Source organism: Pantherophis guttatus, chromosome 12 (genome assembly GCF_059756535.1).
Source record: "Pantherophis guttatus breed Tessera chromosome 12, ASM5975653v1, whole genome shotgun sequence".
NCBI lineage: Eukaryota > Metazoa > Chordata > Lepidosauria > Squamata > Colubridae > Pantherophis > Pantherophis guttatus.
In genome coordinates this window covers 10,750,648-10,775,002 of record NC_142074.1, presented here as the reverse complement: position 1 = coordinate 10,775,002, position 24,355 = coordinate 10,750,648, and the positions used below count along the sequence as shown (strand labels likewise).

General features: G+C 43.7%; 1 protein-coding gene across 1 annotated transcript; it reads right to left on the bottom strand.

The window, feature by feature from the left end:
- Positions 1-10,654: 10,654 nt before the first annotated feature.
- Positions 10,655-24,355, bottom strand: LOC117658669 (uncharacterized). The gene is made up of 2 exons (XM_087877405.1): positions 24,246-24,355; positions 10,655-16,590 (listed from the first exon to the last, which is right to left on the bottom strand). The coding sequence occupies exons 1-2, from the start codon at positions 24,293-24,295 to the stop codon at positions 10,818-10,820; spliced, it is 5,823 nt and encodes a 1,940-aa protein (XP_087733531.1). The 5' UTR covers positions 24,296-24,355; the 3' UTR covers positions 10,655-10,817.

The window sequence follows — 24,355 nt, the reverse complement described above, 5'->3', positions numbered from 1 at the left end:
AGTGGTTCCCAACGTGGGGCCCAATTTGATTTTTAATGGGGGCAATTCGAAAATGAGCTATTATCTGAATTTTTGAAAGCCTGCTAATCGTTCTTATATATTTCTGATGAAACAGCTGTGTTTCATTTACCTATTGTTGTCTTTGTTAAAATGCTTTTTCTAGGGCCTTGTCTGAAAAAGATATCCCAGCTGGGGAAAGGGGGAGCAACTGCCAGTCAATCAGATGTGTTCCCACTAAGGATCAAGGGACTGGCTGAGTTTCTCTCGCTCTTTCCTGTGGGCTTTCCTGCTGGGTGGTTGTAGGGACAGTTGCTCGGGGGGTGGGCGGGAAGATGGGGATGGGGACGGGACAGAGTGGGTGGTTGCTAGAGGAAGCCCAGCAGTGAGGATACAGAACCAGGACCCAAGTTTAAGTAAGAAATTGTTATTCATTCATTCATTCATTCATTCATTCATTCATTCATTCATTTATTTATCAAATTTCTATACCGCCTTACTCCCGGAGGACTCAGGGTGGTGAACAGCCAAGATAAAATACAGATAATACAAACATTAAAAGTCCATTAAAATTATTAAATATTTTGGCCGAAAAACAAATTTAAAACACCCAATTTATAAAACAAATTGAACGATTTAAAAATTTAAAAGGGAGAGTTAGGCCAGGCCAGCCTGCTGAAATAAAAATGTTTTGAGAGCACACTGAAATGTGCGCAGATCCGGGATCCTCCGTATCTCTGGGGGGAGCTCGTTCCAGATGGTAGGTGCCCCCACAGAGAAGGCTCTCCCCCTGGGGGCTGCCAGTCGACACTGTTTGGCCGACGGCACCCTGAGAAGCCCCTCTCTATGGGAGCGTACTGGTTGGTGAGAGGCTACTGGTGGCAGAAGGCGGTCTCGTAAATACCCCGGTCCGATGCCATGGAGCGCTCTAAAGGTGGTAACCAAAACCTTGATTACCTTGAGTTAGATTTACAGTTATTTTTAGTCTGTGTTTTCCCAGGCTGTGTTTTACAAGACTTTTCCTCTCAGAGAAATCTGGGGCTGGGCCACGCATGAGTAGGCCTTGCCAGGCCTATGTGATTCACCTCCACCTACTGAACTACCAAAGCACTAAACTGCAGTTTCAAACTGAGTGGGTGAGTGGGGGGGGTGTCATAGGTTACAACCCCCCTTTCATTCATGACAATCTTATTATTCATAAATTAGTTCACTTTTTGAATAGTAAGAATTATACGTCACGGGGGGAGGGCATCAGGATTTTAGAGATGCTTAGGTGGGGCATGGCCAAAAAAGGGTTGGGAACCACTGGTCTAAAACCAGTGGTGGGATTCAGCCAGTTCGCACCAATTCGGGAGAACCGGTTGTTAACTTTCTGTGCAGTTTGGCAAACTGGTTATTGGAAGAAATCATTAGGGCAGAGAACCGGTTGTTAAATTACTTGAATCCCACCACTGTCTAAAACTAGGGTCATTCCAAGCTTTAAGAAAAAAAATGAGCAGGATGCTGTTTTCCCCAATTCACTGAAGTAGGATTCACACAGCATTAAAGATGTGATGTAGCAGTTCATAAACCGCTAAAATTCCAGAAGGCAGAGCAAGGCATATTTTAATTTTAATATTTCTTGTTAAAAAGCTTTCACCTTTTTGCTTTTCCGTCTCAGTAATAAAAGGAAAATGAATGAGCCAATAACAGAATAAATAGTTGAAAGTCCCTGTCGGGGTTCCAAGTAACACTCCCAACGAAAGAAGACTCCGAGGCTTGAAGTTCCTCAAAGTTCCATTTTATTAGAGATGTCCTATTGGCGCATCTGGGAAACCCCGAATCTGAAAGCTTCCAGGTTTCCCCCACTCCCCAAAGAAAAGTCCAAGTCCCTGCCCAACACCCACAAGTCCATCACATGGTCCAATCAAAACACCGTCCCAACTGGAGATGCCTCCCAGTTCCAGGTGCAGGTCAAGATGTCCTTGACTCTCTGAGAAAGGAATGTTATTATGACTACATATCACCCATGCTCCATACAATCCCCCCTCCCAGTTTCCCACAGTAGTAAATGAGGCAGGCGTGAAGATCCAACAAAAAAACAAACTCTGAATTATAGCTTGACAAACTCTGAATTATAGCTTGACAAACTCTGAATTATAGCTTGATAAACTCCAAATTACATCTTGATAAAGAAAATCTGAATTATAGTTTGATAAGCAAACACTGAATTATAGCTTGATTAACAAACTCCAACATTGGAATGTAGATTTTGAATGGAAATTGAATTTTTAGGTTCCATCTATCAAACTAAGAGAAAAAAAAGACTTACTTAAGATGTAAGTTTCAATCCACTTGCTCTTTGCTGCCCTATGAAGTAATTTACTTTTTTACTCTTGGATACTGACTTCATATCCAAAATATTAGTCAGCAATGAATCAACCGCTTGGACCAATGATGAGTAACTACTCTTACAACAATCCATTTTGTAAGACAAATGCCATGCCTTCTGCTTGGGCTGAATAATTCAATTAGTCTTTTACTTTCCTGTTCACATCCTTCCCTGCAAAGTTGGGTTAAAGTGCGGTAAACCAGAAAATACTTGATGATAACTCAGGTAAGGATAAAGGAACACAACCTAAGCCCCCCCCCCCAATTTTGGGTGAAATAACAAAGCCCCTTTAAGCATTACTTGACAGAACTGAGAGAACTCATAGGTGCCTTGGGATCAGCCATAACAACTTATTTAATTCAATTTAAACTAAATTATATAAAAAGTTAGATTTTTCATGTCTGCTTCTAGGGAGAGGTGCTCATCTCCATTTCTTGGCCGAGGGAGCTAGCAGTCTGAAGACATTTTCTGTGATCACGTGGCCAACATCACTACATGTTGTTACCTTCCCACCAAAGGAGTACCTTTTGATCTACTCGCATTTGCATGCTTTCGAACTGCTAGGTGGGCAGGAGCTGAGGCAGGCAACGGGAGCTCACCCCAGTGTGCGGTGCACAGGTCTCGAACCTGGGCTGCCAGCTTCCCAGCCGACAAACTCAGCGTCTTTAACCACTGAGCCATCGCACCCTCTCAAATTATGTAAAGCGTTCATTAAATCCAAATTAGCTTTTGTCCTGACTTTACCCATTTCTGGAAATGAAGGCATGAGCATGCCAATCAAAAGCCAAAAAAAAATTGATCTAAAAAGAAGTTGCACACTTTTGAATTAAAGCCTGGTCATATCATATATAATATATTATATATGAGATTTTGGATGGATGGATGGATGGATGGATGGATGGATGGATAGATAGATAGATAGATAGATAGATAGATAGATAGATAGATAAATAGATAGATAGACAGACAGACAGACATTGAGCATTGAGGGAAGGGGAACAGATTGCCTTCAGAAGTTGTGGGAGCTTCATCACTGGAAGCTTTCAAGAAAAGGCTGGACTGCCATCTGTCAGAAATGGTGTAGGGTCTCCTGCTTGAGTGGGTGGGTTGGACTAGATGACCTACAAGGTCCCTTCCAACTCTGTTATTCTATTATTATAGGAATTAAGCCCTTGAAGACATGGGAGAAGCTTTGTATTTTGGCTAATGGAGTGTGCTATTCTCTACCATTAAGAATTGCCTGGAGCATGTCCAACCTCAAGAGTCTTGATGAAGATGGAGCTGCAGACAAGCAAGGTTACCTGAGCCATGCCTCTTGTGGCCAGAAATGCGGAACGCTGAATCACCTGGCTAGATACCCTCTTCTGATAGGGGACTTGAATTGTTTCCCAGACTGGAACAGACAAACCAACAAGCCAAGTCCAATAAATATCCTTCATTTTCTGGATGAGAACTGTGGAGAATACAACGTTGAGTGGGAAGATGAAAAGTCTGGATTTTCAGAGATCTCTAGGGTGCTGAATTAACACACTTCAAAGACTTCAAGTAATAGAATCAAGTGTGGTTCTATGTAGCTTTGCCCAAAACCAACCTCAGCTGTGTCCAAAAGTCCTTTTGTGGATCACCCTGAAAGAGTTTTGTTCTTCTCCAGCTACTCTCTGTATGCTAGAGTTGCATAACTAATGTTCAGTTGCAAAATTAACTGAACAAACCTCTCGCTGAGCAACATAAATATTGGGCTCAACGGCAGTCGTACGTCGAGGACTACTCTTACTGAAATAGGAGGATCCCTGCATAACTCTCTTGTTGTGTTCCCTTGAATTTGGAGCCAGTCCAGGGTGCAAGACAAACATGCTTTGTCAGAGTCTGTCGAACCTCCAAAGGGAATTCACAGATGGTTCTCTAAGAATCAGGTCAAGGATAAAACAGGCCATGTGTGTTGGGAGGGGAGGGAGATTGGCCAAAGGATGGGAGATGGCAGCCAGCCTGAGAAAGGCATAAAGCAGTAGACATAAAGTATCAAGGTGAACATCTCATAACTGGCAACCCAGCCCAGGAGGCAAGAAACATGAAGAAAAGCATTAACCCAGGAGCTTAATGAATGGATGATAAATGAGAACATTCCTCTTGATTTCCAAGATTCTGTATTTAATATCGGAGAGCAATATTATAGATACCGTATTTTTCAGAGTATAAAACACACCTTTCCCCCCCTAAAAGGGGGTGAAAATTTAGATGCGTCTTATACACCGAATGTAGCCCCACCCACCCACTGGCCCCTACCCTTTGGCCTCTGCCTCGCAGCAGTTACCTCCTTGCAAGCAAACAGCAAACAGCAAAAAAAAAAAACAGCTCCTTTCAGCTTCAGCACAGCCTAATTAGCACAAGTTGATTGGATCGGCCTCCGACTCTCAGCTGTTTTGCTCTCAGCTGTTTTGTGCGGGCCTCTGCTGCTTGCTGCAAGGAGGTAAATGGCTGGGAGCTGATTTTTTTTTCCCTTGTGCTAATCAAGCTATGATGAAAACGAAACTGAAAGTATAGCAGGCTGTTTGCTGCAATGAGGCAAAATTGCTCAGAGGCAGAGGCAGAGGGAGATTTCTTTTTCTTCTTTTCCTCACCAAAAAAGGTAGGTGCATCTTATAGTCCGGTGTGTCTTATACTCCGAAAAATACGGTACTTGACCGAAGTCTATATTGTATAGTGCTTCCTTCTTTGATCACAGCTGGCTGGCTGAGACTTGGTATAAGGTAAGTTCAAAGGGATAGGGAAGTGGGGACCAAGTCTACAAAATTAATATTCATTCTCACCAGATTTTTTTAATTGGCTGCAGTTAGTGACCCACTGAGCCAGCAACTAACCAACCCCATATTTCCTACCTTTGCTAACCCGATGAACTTAGTCCCAAAGGGGCTTTTTGCAGGAGGCAACTGGACTTCCTTGTTTTTTCTTTGAAGACGTTTTGCTTCTCATCCAAGAAGCTTCTTCAGCTCTGACAGGATAGTGGGGAATGGAAGGGCTTATATTCCTTGCAGACAGCTGGTCCTTTGCATCCTTTTAGAAGGTCAATGAAGTAAGGTATATCTTACCAATGAAGTTAGCTTATACAGCTAGTCTTCGACTTACAACAATTCATTAATGGCTGCTCAATGTTACATCACTGGAAAAAGGTGACCGATGACCATTTTTCACACTTACAATGGTTGCAACTCCACCCTGTGGTCACGCAATCAAAATTCAGACTTGACAACTGACTTATATTCACAACGGAGGTAGGATGTCATACGATCCCTTTTGCAACCTTCTGACCAGCAAACTCAATTGGGACAACCAGATTCACTTAACAACCATGTTACTAACTTAACAACTGTGGTGATTCACTTAACAGCGGTGACAAAAGACAGGTCCTAAAACGGGGCGAATTCACTTAACTGTCTCACTTAGCAACAGAAATTTTGGGCCCGATTGTGGTCGTAAGTCTAGGGTTACCTGTAGATCGGTATCTCCTAGGTACAGAACTGGGTTAAGTAAACCTCGTCCAAGGGTAAGCGTGTTGAGTAAACAGTCATAAGCAGCAGATTAATGACTAAGATCGCACCCCAACTTGAGGACAATTCAGGATGATTCCAGTTGTGCAAGACAAAAAAGGATTTGAAGAGCTGCTCCTTTGGTGCCGGCTGGAAAGGAAGGTCAGCCCTGGATTTGGAACCCAACCAGCCCCCCTGGCTTAGCTTGGCAGTATGAAGACAAAACTGGTGACATCAATGGAGACCAGAAAGACACGGAGACGGAGCACCAAACTTTCTCTCTCTCTGATGGAATGGCATATCAATAGGAAATGACAAGGCTGCAGCTGCCACCTCCAATGACGTCGAAGCACCCTTGCCTTTTCTGAGACATGACATCAAGGAGAGGTGACTCATTCTAGATAGAAGGAAAGCAGGAACCTTAGTTGGTTCTATATTTAAACACTCAAAAGGAAGGAAATGTACCTTGGGCAGGATTGGACGTTTCCTTTCTGAAAGAGTATATTGTTGGGAGATGGATGCGGACCACCCACCAGCTCTTTTGATAGAAAGGAAATGGAATGAATTATGGCCACAAGCTCTCCGACAGTTTCATGCTACATAAATGCTCCCCAGGAATAGCATGGCCTCACAGGCAGCTCAAAATAGATGAAACCTGTAACAAGAATTCTAAAAGAAATATTGGGCCAGGAGGAGGAGGAAGAGGAGGATGGACTTAAGGTTGTTGAGTTCATACACTGGACAGTATCGCTGGCAAATCCTAACGTCATTGTGGGTTGGTGCAAACTTCTCTGCTGAAAAAATGTAGAGTTGACCTTGGGTAGTGATGGCTAACCTTTTCCGGATCGAGTGCCCAAAGCATGCTGGTGCACGAACCCCCCAAATGCAAGGCACGCACAGCCCCCACACATGCGCCCTGCCCTCTGCACATGTCCGTGCACTCCACGCATGCACCCCACCTCCTCACGCATGCACGCACGTCCCCCCCCAGACCTGACCCCCCCCCCCATGCATGCACAGCAGAGACCCAAAGACAAGCTGGCCATCGGGAGACGCGCGCAAATGCGCGATGGAGCTGAACTGGGGTGATAGCTTGCGTACCCACAGAGAGGGGGCTGCGTGTCACCTCTGGCACACCTGCCATAGGTTCACCATCACGGACCTTGGGAATAAAAAAAGAATGAACGAGCCATGAAGGAGGGCTGTGCAGAAAAAATTATATAGTCCCAAGGACTATAGTGGCGTAGAAGGCTAATGCCTCCTAAGGCAGCATTTAACATCCAGCTGCCTGCAATTACTGCGAGTTCAATTCTCACCAGGCTCAAGGTCGACTCAGCCTTCCATCCTTCCTAAGGTGGATAAATTGAGGACCCAGTTTGTGGGGGCAATAAGCTGACTTTGCATAAATATACAAAAGGATGAAGGCTATTGCTTAATGCACTGTAAGCTGCCCTGAGTCTCCGGAGAAGGACGGCATATAAATCAAATTAAAAAAAAAAAAAAGAGGGAATCATGAGGAATGTAAAATAACTGTGCCTTGATTTTGTTTAATAGAAAATGGGACAGAAAGTGAGTTGGGAAAGGGCTTTCAAGATTGTTTTTCTACCTTACTACAATAGAGTATCCATTCCATGCCTTACTTGTTTCTTGACCCCACCTTAGCATTGAAACATCTTGTTTAATTCAAGACATGAATAAATCACAACTGGAACATTTATTTAGCACAGGGGTCAGCAACCTGTGTCTCTGGAGTCACATGTGGCTCTTTCATCCCTCTGCTGAAGCTCCCTGTCACCGGTCAGCTCAATTGATAGGCCTTTCGGTTAGGACAGGTAGAGGAAAAAGGACGCTGCGCTAGGAGGAGACTCTATGGTGGGGAAACCAGACTTCCGGTAGGCTTCAGAATTGAACAGGGGGCTTCCGGTTTTTAAAGTTGCTGACCCCTGATTTAGCATATGGCGCAACTGGAAAAGCCTGTAGAACACACTAAAGCCCAAAGCAAACTTTGCAAACCACAATAGCTGGGGTCCGCAAAACCCACCAATCCAAACAAAGCAGGGACCAGCTTAAATATTGCCAGTTGCAACATCGATTTAAGTAGTAATGCTCAAGACAAATGAAAGTCCACTTTAGAGACTTTTCAGCAACTAGCAATTATAACAATGACAATTATCTCTCTTTAAGAAGACTTAATTAAACAAGCTTTGATTGGACCACTTATGTATCTTCAAGTTTACAGTTAAGGAGAATCCGCTATTCATGCTGTGGACTTTGACTGGGGAAGGGGAAATGCTGAACAAAGGTCACAGATCCCTGCTTCAACACAGGTGGGGGTTCTTTGTGGTAGGGGAGACAGGAAGGAGAACTGGGAGAAACAAAAAAGAGGGAGAGGGAGGGAGGAGAGGGAGAGCAGAAGGAAGGAGGGAGGAACAAAGGGAAGAGAGAAAGGAAGGAAGGAAAGAGCAGGGAGTTGGATTAGAAGAGGGGTCTGCAACCTTAAACGCTCAAAAGAGCCATTTGGACCTGTTTCCCACAGAAAACACCGGGAGACACAAAACCTTCCCGTGCCTATTTCTTGAGCAGCCACAAAACTAGCATATATAGTTGAATTAAACGTTTTCTTCTGAAACTTTTGTTGGATTTATCCATAGTTGGTTTACCAGGGGTTGAAAAGCTCAATAAATTGCGTGCCAGTGGGTGTTGCACATTGGCGATTGTGACATGTATTTTGAGTGACAGGGAGCCACAGCACAGGGGTGAAAGAGCCACATGCGGCTCCAGAGCTGCAGGTTGCTGACCCCTGGACTAGAAGGTGTCCCTTCCAACTCTTATTCTGCATTTTGTTTGTTCCTAGCGCTAACCAAAACAGCCTATGGAGGAAGGAAAGTAACTTTTCTTCTTTATGCTGTTCTTCAAGTTCAGAAAACCCATTTTCCCAGCCTCATTTGCAACACAACCACAAAGCAAGTTAAGGTATAAGCCAGCTATTACCTTTTTACAATGCATAGATTTTTAGTGTTGTGTGAACAAGTGGTGGGATTCAATTTTTTTTTACTACCGATTCTGTGGGTGTGGCTTAGTGGGCGTGGCAGGGGAAGGATACTATAAAATCTCAATTTTCTCCCCACTCCAGGGGAAGGATACAGAAAAATCCCCATTTCCTCCTGATCAGCTGGGACTCGGGAGGCAGAGAATAGATGGGGGCGGGGCCAGTCAGAGGCGGTATTTACCAGTTCTCCAAACTATTCAAAATATCCGCTACCAGTTCTCCAGAACTGGTCAGAACCTGCTAAATACCACCCTCTGGTGTGAACCCAGCCAGAAGGAGGATTAGTCTGCATGTCATAGTTAAGCAAACTAAAGCTTAGGATAATGTACGAAACCAGCATAAGCCATTGGCTCAGAATCGGGCATAAAACAGATAAAGATTCAGACCCGATTCTCCTGTAATCGGAGTAACAAGTGAACAGCTTCCCACTTAACAGAAGTCCTAATCCAGATAAAAAGAAACTCCAGTGCAGTTTTCACACAGCCAAAATGACAAGAGTGCATGTGGAGTTAGAAGTAGATATTATTTACACAAATTTATTTAACACATCTTGCTAAAACATGGCCTTTTAAAAGTATACTTTGCTGAACAAGCCATAGTGGGCTTCTTCCTGTACATTCTACCATAAACGAATCATAACAATCTCTGAAATAATCTTCAGAGCAAGACCAAACAAACCACATTGGGTAAGAGGAATAGGCCACATATTTCACCTTTAACTTCTGATGTAGCATGAACTATGTCAGTCAAGGGGGAAGTATTACAGGTGGGCCTTGACTTACATTCATTTGTTTGGTGACTGAAGTTACAACCGCACAGAAAAATGTGACTTATGACCATGTTAAGTTACAACCGAGCAGTATCCATAGGGTTGGTCATGCGATCTACATTTGGGCACGTGGCAACTGGCATGTATTTTATGCCGGTTGCAATGTCATGTGATCAACTTTTGCAACCTTCTGACAAGGAAAGTCAATGGAGAAGCCAGATTCATTTCACAACCATGTCATTAATTTAATTTTAAATGGGGAAAAACTCACTCAACTGTCTTGCTTAGCAATGGAAATTTTGGGTTCAATTGTACTTGTAAGTCAACAACTGGTTATTTGTATAAAAAAATGGGTGGGGGAAAAAAGCACAATTGGGATATTTTAAAAAAAAGGAAAATTACTTTCAATTGCTCAAGCTATTCCTATTATCTGATGAAAGAAACAGTCACATTTTAACCTTTTTTGGCAACGTCTAAGCCAGAGTTTTTCAATCTTGCCAACTTTAAACTGTGTGGACTTCAAATCCCAGAATTCCCCACTCAAGTTGGGTGAAGAATTCTGGGACTTAAAATCCAAACATCTTAAAGTTGCCAAAATTGGAAAACACTGGTCTAAGCATTTTCTATGTGCTAGAAGTCGTTACTACCGGATCATATGAGTCAAATTGTCATTGCTAGATGTTATTAAAAGCCTTCTCTGGTATGTCATTCCTGCATCATTGGGATTGATTGATTGATTGAATGAATGATTGATTGAGACCCAGGCCTCATTGTTGGAATAAAAGTCTCAAGTGATACAGCCCAATCAAAGATTAGCTAACTCAAGGGGAATTAAGTCTCCAAATTCCAGCACGTTGGCCGTACCCACGAAGGTGATTGATAAAAATTGAACTCTCTTTGAAACGAAAGGCAGCAAAGCATAATAAAGAACTAAAAGAGTCTGCTAAGATAGACCAAAATATACTGTATATTTAATTTTCAGCAGCTGGCTCTCCAAAACAAAATCAACCGTAGGAACAAGTCTTCAGAGCAAACATTCAACTCAAGCTCAGTAACCTAAGGGCTTTCTTTTTTTCAGAAGGATCAGATTCCCTCTATATTGCGACTTCAGGGAAAAGATTCTCCTCTTGAAGAGTCTGTATCCTGAAAATGGCTAGGCTCTCTCTCAGAATCCAGCGTTTCTCCCGATGGCTCCGCTTCCTCTGACATTTGCTCAATGTAATTTTGGGTTAGCTCTTCTTCAAACTCATGCTGAACGTCATTAGATACATTGCTGGCAGTTCCTGCTTCTTCGGCTGCACCCTCCACTTCTTCCAAGACCACATCGAAGAGGGATCGACGAGAAGCTGTTGATCTTCTTCCACTCAATTTGATCCTTGGAGAAAAACAAATCGGCCTGTTGGTCTTTGGCGTGGACATACAAATTCCCTCTGGCTTGTCCTCATCCAGTTCATCTATTAATTCATCATGTTCCTCTTCCTCATCCGACACAATAATTGCAGGACGCTTCTTTTTCCCCAGCCCAAAACTGTCTCTACTATCACATGGACCGTTGGAATCGTCCATGACCACAGAGCCCTCTGCACCATTGCCAGCCTGGAGGCCTCTGTGACTCCCATGTTCTCTCCCAACTGATTCAGTTCCAGAGCTACAGTAGCTATCTAACCTCAGCTGGAATCCTACATTTTCTGTCTCCTCTAATGACATGTGTTCTTCTGCGAAGGTTTGTGGTTCATTCTCAGAATCCTCCAGGGCAAGGTTGAAATTGACCTGATAGTGAGAGGAAATATCAAGAGACTTGAACTGCGCAGTTTCTCTTCTGTCAGAGTTCTGCAGTGAGTTGCTTTCTGTCATTTTGCTAAGCATGGTATCCTGTGGTGCCACAGCATCTGGTTCCTTAATTTCGCAGGCATCTCCATGAAGACCATCAAGTGACATGTCAGACTCAGTTTGGTGCATGCCACCATCTGAAGAGTACGCAATGGAGTCCTGCAGCAGTTTCATGTGGACATCTTTAAGCTCATTTCTTGCTTCTGGAGATGGATTGCAAGAGATCATTTTGGATTCAGAGTTGACACTGCCTTCGATAGATAATGAAGTAGCTTGGAGAAGCGAAGATACAACATTTAGACTCTCATTTTGCTCATCTGCTTGCAGTCTGGTTGGTTGATACTCTTTGTTTTTGAAGTGCAGAACTTCCGTATTGATTGTATGCAAAACCAGTTGCTCATCATCCTTATCCTGGGCAGGCAGTTCAGAGATTGCGCTGGATTCAGGATTGTAGTCCTCCTTGTTAGATACTGGATGATTCTGAAAAGGGGACACAAGACCTGTCCCAGGCTTTAGTTCACACACTTGGAAGCTGGGAAAATGTTCTTTCTCCTCAGAAGGCAAAGCATCTTCCGTATTAGAAATAATCTGAAGCATTTGCTCATCATCCACGTCTTCAACAACCAGACTGGTCATTTTAGAGCTCAAATTGACCATATCATCAACAACTTCATTGTCATCATGGCTTACAAGTTCAATCACTTTGTTACTGAGGGCAGGACTAATAAATACAGGTGGGGTAACCACAGGAGTTGGAGGAGGGGTTGGTGATTTCTTCATGGATGGAATAGGTGATGCCACAACTGTTGGGTTTGTCCTTTCAGACATGGATGGCCCAAGAGTGTCACCTGGTGAAGACTTGGATGGTTCTGTTTTTGGCTGGGTGGATGATTCTATATCTCTTAGCGATGCTCCTTCAGACGTGTTTGTGATATTTCTCCTGTGCTGATAGTGAGAGGAAATATCAAGAGACTTGAATTGCGTAGTTTCTCTCGTGTCAGATTTTTGCAATGTGATGCTTTCTGTCATTTTGCTAACTATGGTCTCAAGTGGTGCCACAGCATCTAGTTCCTTAATTTCGCAGGCATCTCCATGAAGAACATCAAGTGACATGTCAGACTCAGTTTGGTGCATGCCACCATCTGAAGGGTACACAATGGAGTCCTGCATCTGGACATCTTTAAGCTCATTTCTTGTTTCTGGAGATGGATCGCAAGAGATCATTTTGGATTCAGAGTTGACACTGCCTTCGATAGATAATGAAGTAGCTTGGAGAAGAGAAGATACAACATTTAGACTCTCATTTTGCTCATCTGCTTGCAGTCTGGTTGGTTGATACTCTTTGTTTTTGAAGTGCAGAACTTCCGTATTGATTGTATGCAAAACCAGTTGCTCATCATCCTTATCCTGGGCAGGCAGTTCAGAGATTGCGCTGGATTCAGGACTGTAGTCCTCCTTGTTAGATACTGGATGATTCTGAAAAGGGGACACAAGACCTGTCCCAGGCTTTAGTTCACACACTTGGAAGCTGGGAAATTGTTCTTTCTCCTCAGAAGGCAAAGCATCTTCCGTATTAGAAATAATCTGAAGTATTTGCTCATCATCCACGTCTTCAACAACCAGACTGGTCATTTTAGAGCTCAAATTGACCATATCATCAACAACATCATTGTCATCATGGCTTACAAGTTCAATCACTTTGTTACTGAGGGCAGGACTAATAAATACAGGTGGGGTAACCACAGGAGTTGGAGGAGGGGTTGGTGATTTCTTCATGGATGGAATGGGTGATGCCACAACTATTGGGTTTGTCCTTTCAGACATGGATGGCCCAAGAGTGTCACCTGGTGAAGACTTGGATGGTTTTGTTTTTGGCTGGGTGGATGATTCTATATCTCTTAGCGATGCTCCTTCAGACGTGTTTGTGATATTTCTCCTGTGCTGATAGTGAGAGGAAATATCAAGAGACTTGAATTGCGTAGGTTCTGTCGTGTCAGATTTTTGCAATGTGATGCTTTCTGTCATTTTGCTAACTATGGTCTCAAGTGGTGCCACAGCATCTGGTTCCTTAATTTCGCAGGCATCTCCATGAAGAACATCAAGTGACATGTCAGACTCAGTTTGGTGCATGCCACCATCTGAAGGGTACACAATGGAGTCCTGCAGCAGTTTCATCTGGACATCTTTAAGCTCATTTCTTGTTTCTAGAGATGGATCGCAAGAGATAATTTTGGATTCAGAGTTGACACTGCCTTCGATAGATAATGAAGTAGCTTGGAGAAGAGAAGATACAACATTTAGACTCTCGTTTTGCTCATCTGCTTGCAGTCTGGTTGGTTGATACTCTTTGTTTTTGAAGTGCAGAACTTCCGTATTGATTGTATGCAAAACCAGTTGCTCATCATCCTTATCCTGGGCAGGCAGTTCAGAGATTGCGCTGGATTCAGGACTGTAGTTCTCCTTGTTAGATACTGAATGATTCTGAAAAGGGGACACAAGACCTGTCCCAGGCTTTAGTTCACACACTTGGAAGCTGGGAAATTGTTCTTTCTCCTCAGAAGGCAAAGCATCTTCCGTATTAGAAATAATCTGAAGCATTTGCTCATCATCCATGTCTTCAACAACCAGACTGGTCATTTTAGAGCTCAAATTGACCATATCACTAACAACATCGTTGTCATCGTCGCTTGTAAGATCAATAACTTCATTACTGACGACAGGACTAATAAATACAGGCGGGATAACCATGGGAGTTGGAGGAGGAGTTGGTGATTTCTTCATGGATGGAATGGGTGATTCCATGACTATCGGGTTTGTCCTTTCGGACATAGATGGCCCAAGAATTTCACTTGGTGAAGACTTGGATGGTTTTGTTTTTGGCTGGGTGGATGAGTCTATATCTCTCAGCCATGCTCCTTCAGTCGTGTTTCTGATATTTCTCATGTGCTGGTCATTCAACTGAGATTCTAGTTGTACCAACTCTTGGGCTTTTTGGACTCTGTGTTCAATGTACCTATGGGCTTCTTCATTTTCGGCTTCATCATCATGTGCTGTGTCACGTGTGTACATCAAATCATGGTCAGAAATGCCAAATATATCTAGCGCATGGAGGTATGCAATGTGTTCATCCAGCTTAGTATCTGTTTTTCTTTGGGTGGCATGCAAGGACTGCAGTTGTAACTGTGTGGCCGAGCTTCGCGTGTCTTCCAATATGAACAACTCCTTTAGCTCTTGCACAGTGAAATAGCGATAGGGATTTTTCTTATCGCCCGTGCTTTGACGTATTAAGGAATCCTTGAAGACTTGTCTTCTATAAATCTTCTCTTCTACTGTCCCACAGGTAATCAGACGGTAGATTATGACATTCTCTTTTTGGCCAATCCTGTAAGCTCGGTCCACAGCTTGGGCATCTGTAGCTGGATTCCAGCTAGGATCAAAAATCACCACACGGCTAGCAGCTGTTAAGGTTAAACCAACCCCACCAACTTGAGTAGTAAGCAAAAAGACAGAGTAGTCTCCATCTTTCTGAAACATGCCAATTCTCTTCTCTCGTTCTGCCAACTGGGTCACTGTCCCATCAACGCGCATGAGCTTAAATCCCCTGTGAGTTAAGACACGCTCTATAATGTCCAACATTTTTCGCGATAGGGAGAACACCAGAGTTCTATGTCCCTCGTCTTGCAGTCTTTCCAGCAGCGCCACAAGGAAGCTCAACTTTCCAGACTCCTGAATCAGCATCTCATCAGAAACATGCCCAATACTCCTTTTCATGTCTGGGAGCTCACTAAGGTCATTTTCACCAACATCTTGTTCGCTATAATTGGATGCTTCCAGGCCTAGTTGACTACATGCTCGATTTGACAAGAGCCTTGGGTGATCACAGAGCTTCTTCAGGACAGTCAACTCAGCCAGTGGAGACCTGGTAGACAACAACAGCTCCTTGATATGATCCAAAGATATAAAATTTCTATATATTTCCTCTTGTATGGGTGATAAGAACGCCCATATAATGAACTCGTTCTTTCGAGGAAGTGAAGGCATGGTGGGAGCAAGATCTTTGCTTTGGTTTCCAGGAAGATGGTTTGGAAGTTCAGCCTTTTTCTTCTTCTGGAGCTCATCTTTAGTCCGTCTCAGAAAATATGGCTTTATGATGGACATCAGATTTTCTGAGATTTTAAGTCCCAGAGCTTTCTCTCCAGGAGTGGCGTCTTTTGCCCTGGCTCTTGTGATGGGGTTCTCATATTCCATCCGAAAGGTTTTGCTGGTACCCAAAAGCGAGCCTTGACAAGCAAAATCAAAAAGAGCCCAAAGTTCTTTGAGATTGTTTTGAACCGGAGTCCCTGTGAGAAGGATGCGGTTTTTGGAAGGAATGGCATACACAGATTTTGTCGTTTTGGCAGATGGAGTTTTGATTTTATGGGCTTCATCCAGAATGATATAGTCCCAAACAAACTCTTTCCCACCAAAGCTAGAAAGCTGCGGCCAGCTGTTGAGGAGCATCTGGTAGGTTGTGAGCAAGACGCCCCTTCTCCTCTGGATCCGCTCCAGAGACCTGTTACGTTCAGCTTTGTTGGTCCCATGAAAAACTTTCACTCGCAGGCCTGGGGTCCACTTGGCAAACTCTTTCACCCAATTGTTAAGAAGGGTGGCTGGGAGAATCAGCAACACGGAACAGATGAGTTTTGCGTCAAACATTCCGGAGAGGAAGGTAATGATCTGAATGGTCTTCCCGAGTCCCATGTCATCTGCCAGGATGCCGCCCTTCCTTCTGTCTCGATATAACTTGTACAAAAAAGCAACGCCTTCTCTCTGATAGTCAAAAAGCTTATCGTGCATTTCTCCATACAGCATGAGTCCACTCTGACACACATCCACAAAGCCATCATCGTCCTCCTCCTCCTCCACAGCCAGAGAAGCTAGGGCTTCCTCCAACTTTTTAATGTTCGCGGTCAGCTTTTCACTGAAATGGATTTCAAGAGCCTGTTGGAACAAGTGGATAGATGCTTCCAGGTTCCCATTTCGGGCCTCCTCCTTGGCTTGGGACACAGATCTGTAAAATCAAGAGACAGTTCTGTAGTCAGAAACACACCCGAAAGAAACCCCACTCAAGGGCAGAAAAATAAAGGACACGGAAGAGATTTTAGCGCTTTCTGCCTATGCAGCATAAGTGCCTTGGATTCAGAGGTGGGTGATAGTAGTAGCGCTTACTTCTACAGGTAGTCGTCAACTTACAACAGTTCATTTAGTGACCATTTAAAGTCACAACGGCACTGAAAAAAATGACTTATGACGTTCTTCACACGACTGTTGCAGTATCCCTGTGGTCAAAATTTGGACAGTTGGCAACTGATAACTCATATTTATGACACTTGTAGTGTCCCAGGGTCACATTATCCCCATTTGCAACCTTCTGACCAGGAAAGTTAATTTAGGGAAGCCAGATTCACTTAACAACTATGCTACTAACTTAACTGCAGTGATTCAATTAACAAATGCAGCAAGAAAAGTCGTAAAATGGAGCATAATTCACTTAACAATTGTCTCATTTAGCAACAGAAATGTTGGGCTCAATTGTGGTCATAAATCGAGGGCTACCTGTATTAAAGCCATGCGAGCCTGCAAATCTGAAAATCCACAAATTCTCCTTTCGTATTATATATTATCTTCTTTCTCCTTCCTCCTCTTAGACATGGGAGTTCTACTATTAGAGGTGGGCTGGTTGTAAATGTATTCCACAGCCTCAAGAAGACAGCCTGGCAAAATTACCGTATTTTTCGGAGTATAAGACACACCCTTTTCCCCTCTAAAAGGGGGTGAAAATTTAGGTGTGTCTTATACACTGAATGTAGCCCCGCCCACCCACTGGCCTCCACCCTTTGGCCTCTGCTTCCCAGCAATTATCTCCTTGCAGCAAACAGCAAGAAAAAACAGCTCCTTTCCGCTTCAGTACAGCCTTTAGCACAAGTTGATTGGATCGGCCTCCTGACACTCAGCTGATTTGCTCTCAGAGGTTTTGCGCAGGGCTCTGTTGCTTGCTCCAAGGAGCTAAATTGCTGCAGCAGATTTTTTTCCCTTGTGCTAATCAAGCTATGCTGAAAACGAAAATGAAAGTAAAGCAGACTGTTTGCTGCAACGAGGCGAACAGCCTGCTTTATTTTCATTTTCGTTTTCAGCATAGCTTGAAACTCGTTGCCTTGGAACGAGGCAAAATTGCTCAGAGGCAGATTTCTTTTTCTTCTTTTCCTCACCAAAAAAGGTAGATGCGTCTTATAGTCCAGTGCGTCTTATACTCCAAAAAATACGGTATTCTTTACCTTCAGCAAAAGCTTTCAACAAGGCTTACTTCCAAATAATTGAGGATGCAGTTCCAAACATAGCCTCCCTCTCACTCTAGATTTTTTTTTTTTTAAAGCAATAGATGCAGTCAAGGTTCTTCGCTGACTTTATTAGCAAACAGGACTTTGTGTCAGATTATTCATGAACTGGCAGAGACATGGTAACAAGGTCAGCCAATGAATAGGCATATCAACTAAATCAGCCAATAGGAGCTGAAACAGTTTGGAGGCTGGGCATATCTCAGCTCCGTGCTGTGCTGAGAACTGAAACTGAAACCAGTGTGAACTTGTCTGCTGATTTGAGCTGAAATGAAACTGTTCTCTGCTTTTGGTATTGTATATATATTCTTATATATAAAGAAGTTTCTTATTTAAATCAATCCTGCTGAATCAGTTTACCTGTGTGCATTTTCTGGATTTAATTTCTGCAACAAACTCTGATAAGTTATGGGCCCAGAGCACACAGAAAGACTAAACTGTAATTAAACTGAGAGACTGCCTGTGTTAAATAAGAGAACAAGGCAGAGAAAGCTTGCAGGATGGCTGCTGTTGAATTTAAAGAAAGCTCTCTGCTTCGTTTGGGATAGAAGAACAACAGAAGCAACAGAGGCTGTGCTTCATTTGTGGTGAAACAACACATTTAAAGAACTGTTTGCAAAAGAAAAGCTGTTTGCAAGGAAGACAATTGCAAGATGGACAGGTTGCTGTTGCCAAAGTTAGCTATTGCATAGCAGAGACAACTGGTTGATAGACAGTGGGGCAAGTCGAACAATTGTTAACAATTCTAAATTGTTTTTCAGAATGGATCCAGCTGCTGGAAATGCAGTAGCCTTGGCAAATGGCCAAAGGCTAAAGTCATTGGAAGTGGCAGTGTGCAAATTCCATATCTGGAAACGAGGTTTAATGATATATTATGTATGCCTGAAATGGAGCGTAATTTGCTGAGTGTCTCTAGTTTAGACAAGCAAGGATTTGAGACCACATTTGCAAAGGGCATAAAAAAGGATAATCTTTATGTGTTGCAAGACAAAAGGTGCACAAACATTTGGAAATGTACCACAACACGATTCATGTGTTCATCTCTTGCACAGAAAGCTTGGCCATGCTAGCTTCCGAGTTTTGCAAAAGATGGACCAGAGTTTGGAGAAGGATTACATTTAAAGGGATGTAAAGCATACTTGGCAGTGGTGAAATCTAAAATTTGTTACTACCGGTTCTGTGGGCGTGACTTGATGGGGGGTGGGTTTAATTTGACTGGGTGGGCGTTTTTTGTTTTACTTTTAAAAGCATTTTTTTACCACCTCTTCACCGAAGAGGTGGTAGAAAAAATGGTTTTAAAAGCCTTTGAAGATCCCAGCTGAGCCGCGATCATCAGAGGCTTTTTTAAAAGTTTTAAAAGCATTTTTTCAGCCGAAGAGGTTGTAGAAAAAATGCTTTTAAAAATTGGGGGGGGGGGGGGGAAAGCCTCTGATGATTGCATGGCTCAGCTGGGCATGGGGGGGGGGGGCAGGGATTTTTGCTACCGGTTCTCCGAACCACCCGCCTCCATCGCTACCGGATTGGGCGATCCGGTCCGAACCGGGAGCATTTCACCCCTGATACCTGGACTGTGCAGTATGCAAATCATCAAAGTCCAAAGCATTTCCAGTAAGCAACTATAACACAAGGCAGACAACAAGAGCTCTAGAGCTGGTACATGCAGATTTGACTGGACCAATGCAAGCCAGTTTGGGAGGAGCAAAGTATGCGCTGGTCATTGTAGATGACTACAGCAAGTTTGGGTTCTGCTATTTACTAAAGAGGAAAATGGAGGTGCTACAGAAATTGAAGCAATGGGTAAGCTTCCTAGAAAGAAGATATAAACAACAGGTAAGTAAGCTGCAGACTGACAGAGGTTCAGAATTCATGTCAACAAGTTTTCACCAATGGTTGGCACAGTTAGGAATAAAACACAGATGCACAAATCTGTATGCAGCAGCTGAGAATGGTGTAGTTGAGAGGCAGAATGGAGTCTTACAAACCATGAAGGAATCACTGCTGGAGGACTCTGGTTTGATCAGGTCATATTGGGGGTGAAGCTATGTTGACTGCTAATTCTTTTATTAATAGGCTGTGGAGTTCATCCATTAATGATACTCCATATGCAGTGTTATATGGGAGAAAACCATCTCTGGCACATTTAAGGGTTTTTGGTAGTAATGCATGGGTCCATATTCCAAAAGCAATTAGAAGAAAGGGACAACCAAAAGCTAGAAAGCTCAAGTTTATGGCCTATGAGCCAGGTTCTAGAAGCTATCACTTTAGTGATGGGAGCAAAAGAATAGTGATTTCCAGGTCTGCTAGCTTTGCAGAGCAAAACTGAAAAAGAATTGATGCAAATTTATGGAATGATTCACTTAGTGACAGTGATCCACTTAGTGATGATGTCAGCATTCAGGGAGAAGCTGAAAAAGATTTGAAGCAAGAGAGGGTTGAAACACAGGAGCAGTCAATGATATGCAGGTCAGAGCGATGGAACAAAGGGATTCCACTTGACAGGTATTCTGCTAGTAAAGGTGTGTAATGTATGGTGTGAGCCAAGAAATTATAAGGAAGTATTGGCATTACCTAGAATTGAACAAGTAAAGTGGAAAGAAGCCATGGACAAGGAAATGAAATCCATGGATGAACATAACGTGTTCACATCTATGACTTTGCTACAGAGTAGCAAAGCTGTAGGATGCAAGTGGGTATACAAGAGGAATGTACTACTTAATAATGAGGTATAGTATAAAGCAGTGATGGCGAACCTAATGCACGCGTGCCACAGATGGCACGTGGAGCCATATCTGTGGGCACGCAAACATTGCCCTAGTTCAGCTCCAGCGCGCATGCATGCCCCAGCCAGCTGATTTTCGGGCCTTCTGGGCCCATCGGAAGTTGGGAAACTGCCATTTCCGGCCTCTGGAGGGCCTCTGGGAGGGTGGGGGAGGCTGTTTTCGCCCTCCACAGGCTCTAAGAAAGCCTCCAGAGCCTGGGGAGGGCAAAAAATGTGCCTAACAGGCCCACCAGTAACCTTTTTACCGTTGCATGCCAAAAGCGGGGGGAGTGCGGGGGGGTCGCGCAACATGCGCAGGGGCATTGAATTATGGGTGTGGGCACGCACACCCGCGACCTCCCCACACTTTTGGCACACGACGGCAAAAAGATTAGCCATCACTACCATCAAGGTTAGTGGCACAAGGTTTTTCACATATGAAAAATGTACACTATGATGAGGTATTTGCGCCAACTGTAAAGAGCAAACGCATCAGGCTGCCACTAGAGTAGGCAGCGGCACATGGCCATAAAATTTGGCATTTTGACATAACCACTGCATTGCTCAGTGCAGAATTAGAGGAGGAAATTTACATGATTCAGGCACCAGGGGATGAAAGTAAAAGGCCTAACATGGTGTATAAATTGAACAAGGCCATTTATGGGCTGAAGCAGTCAGCCAGGAATTGGAATATATGTTTAGATACTGCATTGAAGGGTCTTGGGTTCAAGAGTTGCAAGGCTGATGGTTGCATATACACTGGAAAGTTACAAGGTGGAGATTGTAAACTATTAGAATTTGTGGATGATCTTTGTTTCATTGCAAAGGATGTATCACAGGTAAAAGAATTTGCTAATAAGTTAGAAAAGAAATTTGAACTAAAGAATTTTGGAGAAACGCAAAATTATCTCGGTGTAGAGATACAAAAAACTAAGAAAGTTGGTTATGTTCTCAGTCAAAAAAGAAAAATTGAACAGTTGTTGGAAATATAACATGAAAGATGGTAATACTGCTCCAACACCTATGAGCACAGATTTTCATAACAGTTTGGGTGAGGACGAAATTGAAGCCTGTGATCAAGAGATGTATCAGTCAGCAATAGGGAGCCTGTTATATCTGTCACAGTGGTCCAGACTTGTGCAGTAAGCATCTTGAGTCGCTTTACTGCTGCACCAACGCAATTGCATTGGATACGTGTAAAAAGGATTCTCGGGTATTTGAAGGGAACTGTGAATTTGGGTCTTCAAATACAGGTCTCTGAAGAATTAAAACTGAAATGCTATGTTGATAGTGATTATGCAACTGATGTAAAAACCAGAAAGTCCAATTCTGGGATTGTAGTATTGTTTGGAGGGGCTTTAATTGGTTGGAAGTCCAGGAAGCAAACAACTGTCAACATTTCTACTGCGGAGGCAGAATTTATTGCTTTATCTGAACTCTGTTCAGAGGTAACCTGATATATACAGCTGTTACAGGATTTAAATGTAAAGGTAAATGAAGCTGTGTATGAAGATAATGCTGCCTGCTTTAAAATGGCAACAGGTGACGGAGTAAAGAATAGAAGCAAGCATGTGGACATTAAAGATTGTAATGTCAGGGAAGCCATAAAATGTTAATTGATTAGCTTGCTTCACTGTTCTTCAGAGGACAATTTGGCAGACATAATGACCAAGCCATTGGGTGGAGTGCACCATGGAAAGAATATTAAGTTAATTGGATTTATGTCTCTTCCAGTCATGAAGGGAGGAGTGTCAGATTATTCATGAACTGGCAGAGACATGGTAACAAAGTCAGCCAATGAACAGTCATAGCAACTAAATCAGCCAATAGGAGCTGAAGCAGTTTGGAGGCTGGGCGTGGCTCAGCTCCGTGCTGTGCTGAGAACTGAAACTGAAACCAGTGTGAACTTGTCTGCTGATCTGAGCTGAAATGAAACTGTTCTCTGCTGTTGGTATTGTATATATCAGTGATGGCTAACCTTTTTGCCATCGAGTGCCAAAAGCGGGGGGAGTGCGGTCACGCATACATGTGCCCACACCCATAATTCTATGTGCCCCGGCCAACACACATCCACGTGCCCCCCCCGTGCTCTCCCTGACTTTTGGCATGCGATGGCACGGCAGGCCACCAGACTTCCGGTGGGACTGGAAGTCAGGAAATGGGCTATTTCCGGCCTCTGGAGGGGTGGGGAATGCTGTTTTCGCCCTCCTAGAAAGAGATCCTAGAAAGGCTCTGGAGCCTGGGGAGAGCGAAAAACGGGCCTTCCGGTCCCACCTGAAGTCAAGAAACGAGCTGTTTCCGGCCTCCGGAGGTCCTCCAGGGGGGTGGGGAAGGCCATATTCGCTCTCCTCAGGCTCCTAGAAAAGCTCTGAAGCCTGGGGAGAGTGAAAGACTTCCTCATCCTCCCAGAGGCCCTCCAGAGGCTGGAAACTGTGTTTCCTAACTTCCGGTGGGTCCAGAAAACCTGAAAATCAACTGGCCGGGACTCGCATGTGCGCCAGAGGTCAGCTCGTGTGCCCACCAATATGGCTCCGCGTGCCACCTGTGGCACGTGTGCCATAGGTTCGCCATCACGGGTATATATATTCTTGTATATAAAGAAGTTTCTTATTTAAATCAATCCTGCTGAATCAGTTTACTTGTGTGTGTTTTCTGGATTTAATTTCTGCAACAAACTCTGATACTTTGTCCATAGAGTGGCTAAATTCCCATCTTGTTTTAAACAAGAGATGCCCAGAACTGGATGGGGAATTGGAGATCATTATTCCAAGCTGTGCTTTGCTTAGCCATATCTTGCAGAATAAATCACAGTTGGCTTGGTTCACCAAACACTAAAGGCAGTCAGTGGTTAAGGCACTGGCCTAGAAACCAGGAGACTGCCTTAAGACATAACAGAATGGGTGACTTTGGGCCAATCCCTCCTTCAGCCCAACCCACCTCACACAGTTGTGGAGAAAATAGGAGGGGGTGCGCCTACAGGGAAAAGGGAAAGCTAAGAGAGTATGGGGGCAGAGTAGAGCTGGCCTATAGGAAGAATGCAGCTGCAGTTCCCAAAACAACTTATTCAAAACCGATTGGACAAGGGGGAGGGGGGAAACAATGGGGAAGCAAACTCCAGTTCTGGCTTTGCTTTATTGTATTCTGCTTAACCTTCAAGTAAACGATACCTTTCTCACCAACCGGAGTCAAGGATCGTTCTTACTTAAAAGCCAGGAGCGGAGGCAGGACCGACATTCTCATTCTTTCCCCCCCCCCCCAAATAATTCTGCTGGTTTAACCCTTAGCCAGCTCCCATTGATAAAAGACCCCCTTAGTATTTATGGAGATTCTTAATCATCTAGGTCACGGCTGTCCCAAAGGTGCTTTTCGTTTTCAAAGGAAAAAAAGAATAAAGTCTAGTTGCCTTTTGAAGAAAAGCACCTTTCGGGAGACTCTCTTAGCAGAAAAAAAAAGGAAGATGAATATAGGGATGTAGGATCCCCCACACCTGCGAAGCCCCTCCACAAAGAAGCGGCTTGCCAGGAGCAAATCAGGAGGCGCCCCTTCCCCATACCTGCACCCCTCGGGAAATACCTGCGGTACTCTTCTATTTGCTCCGGGTTCAAATCTCCAAGCTCCGCCATGATTTCGCCCAAACGCGCTCAAAACTATTCTGAATAGTTCAAATTTAAATCTGCGCGCTA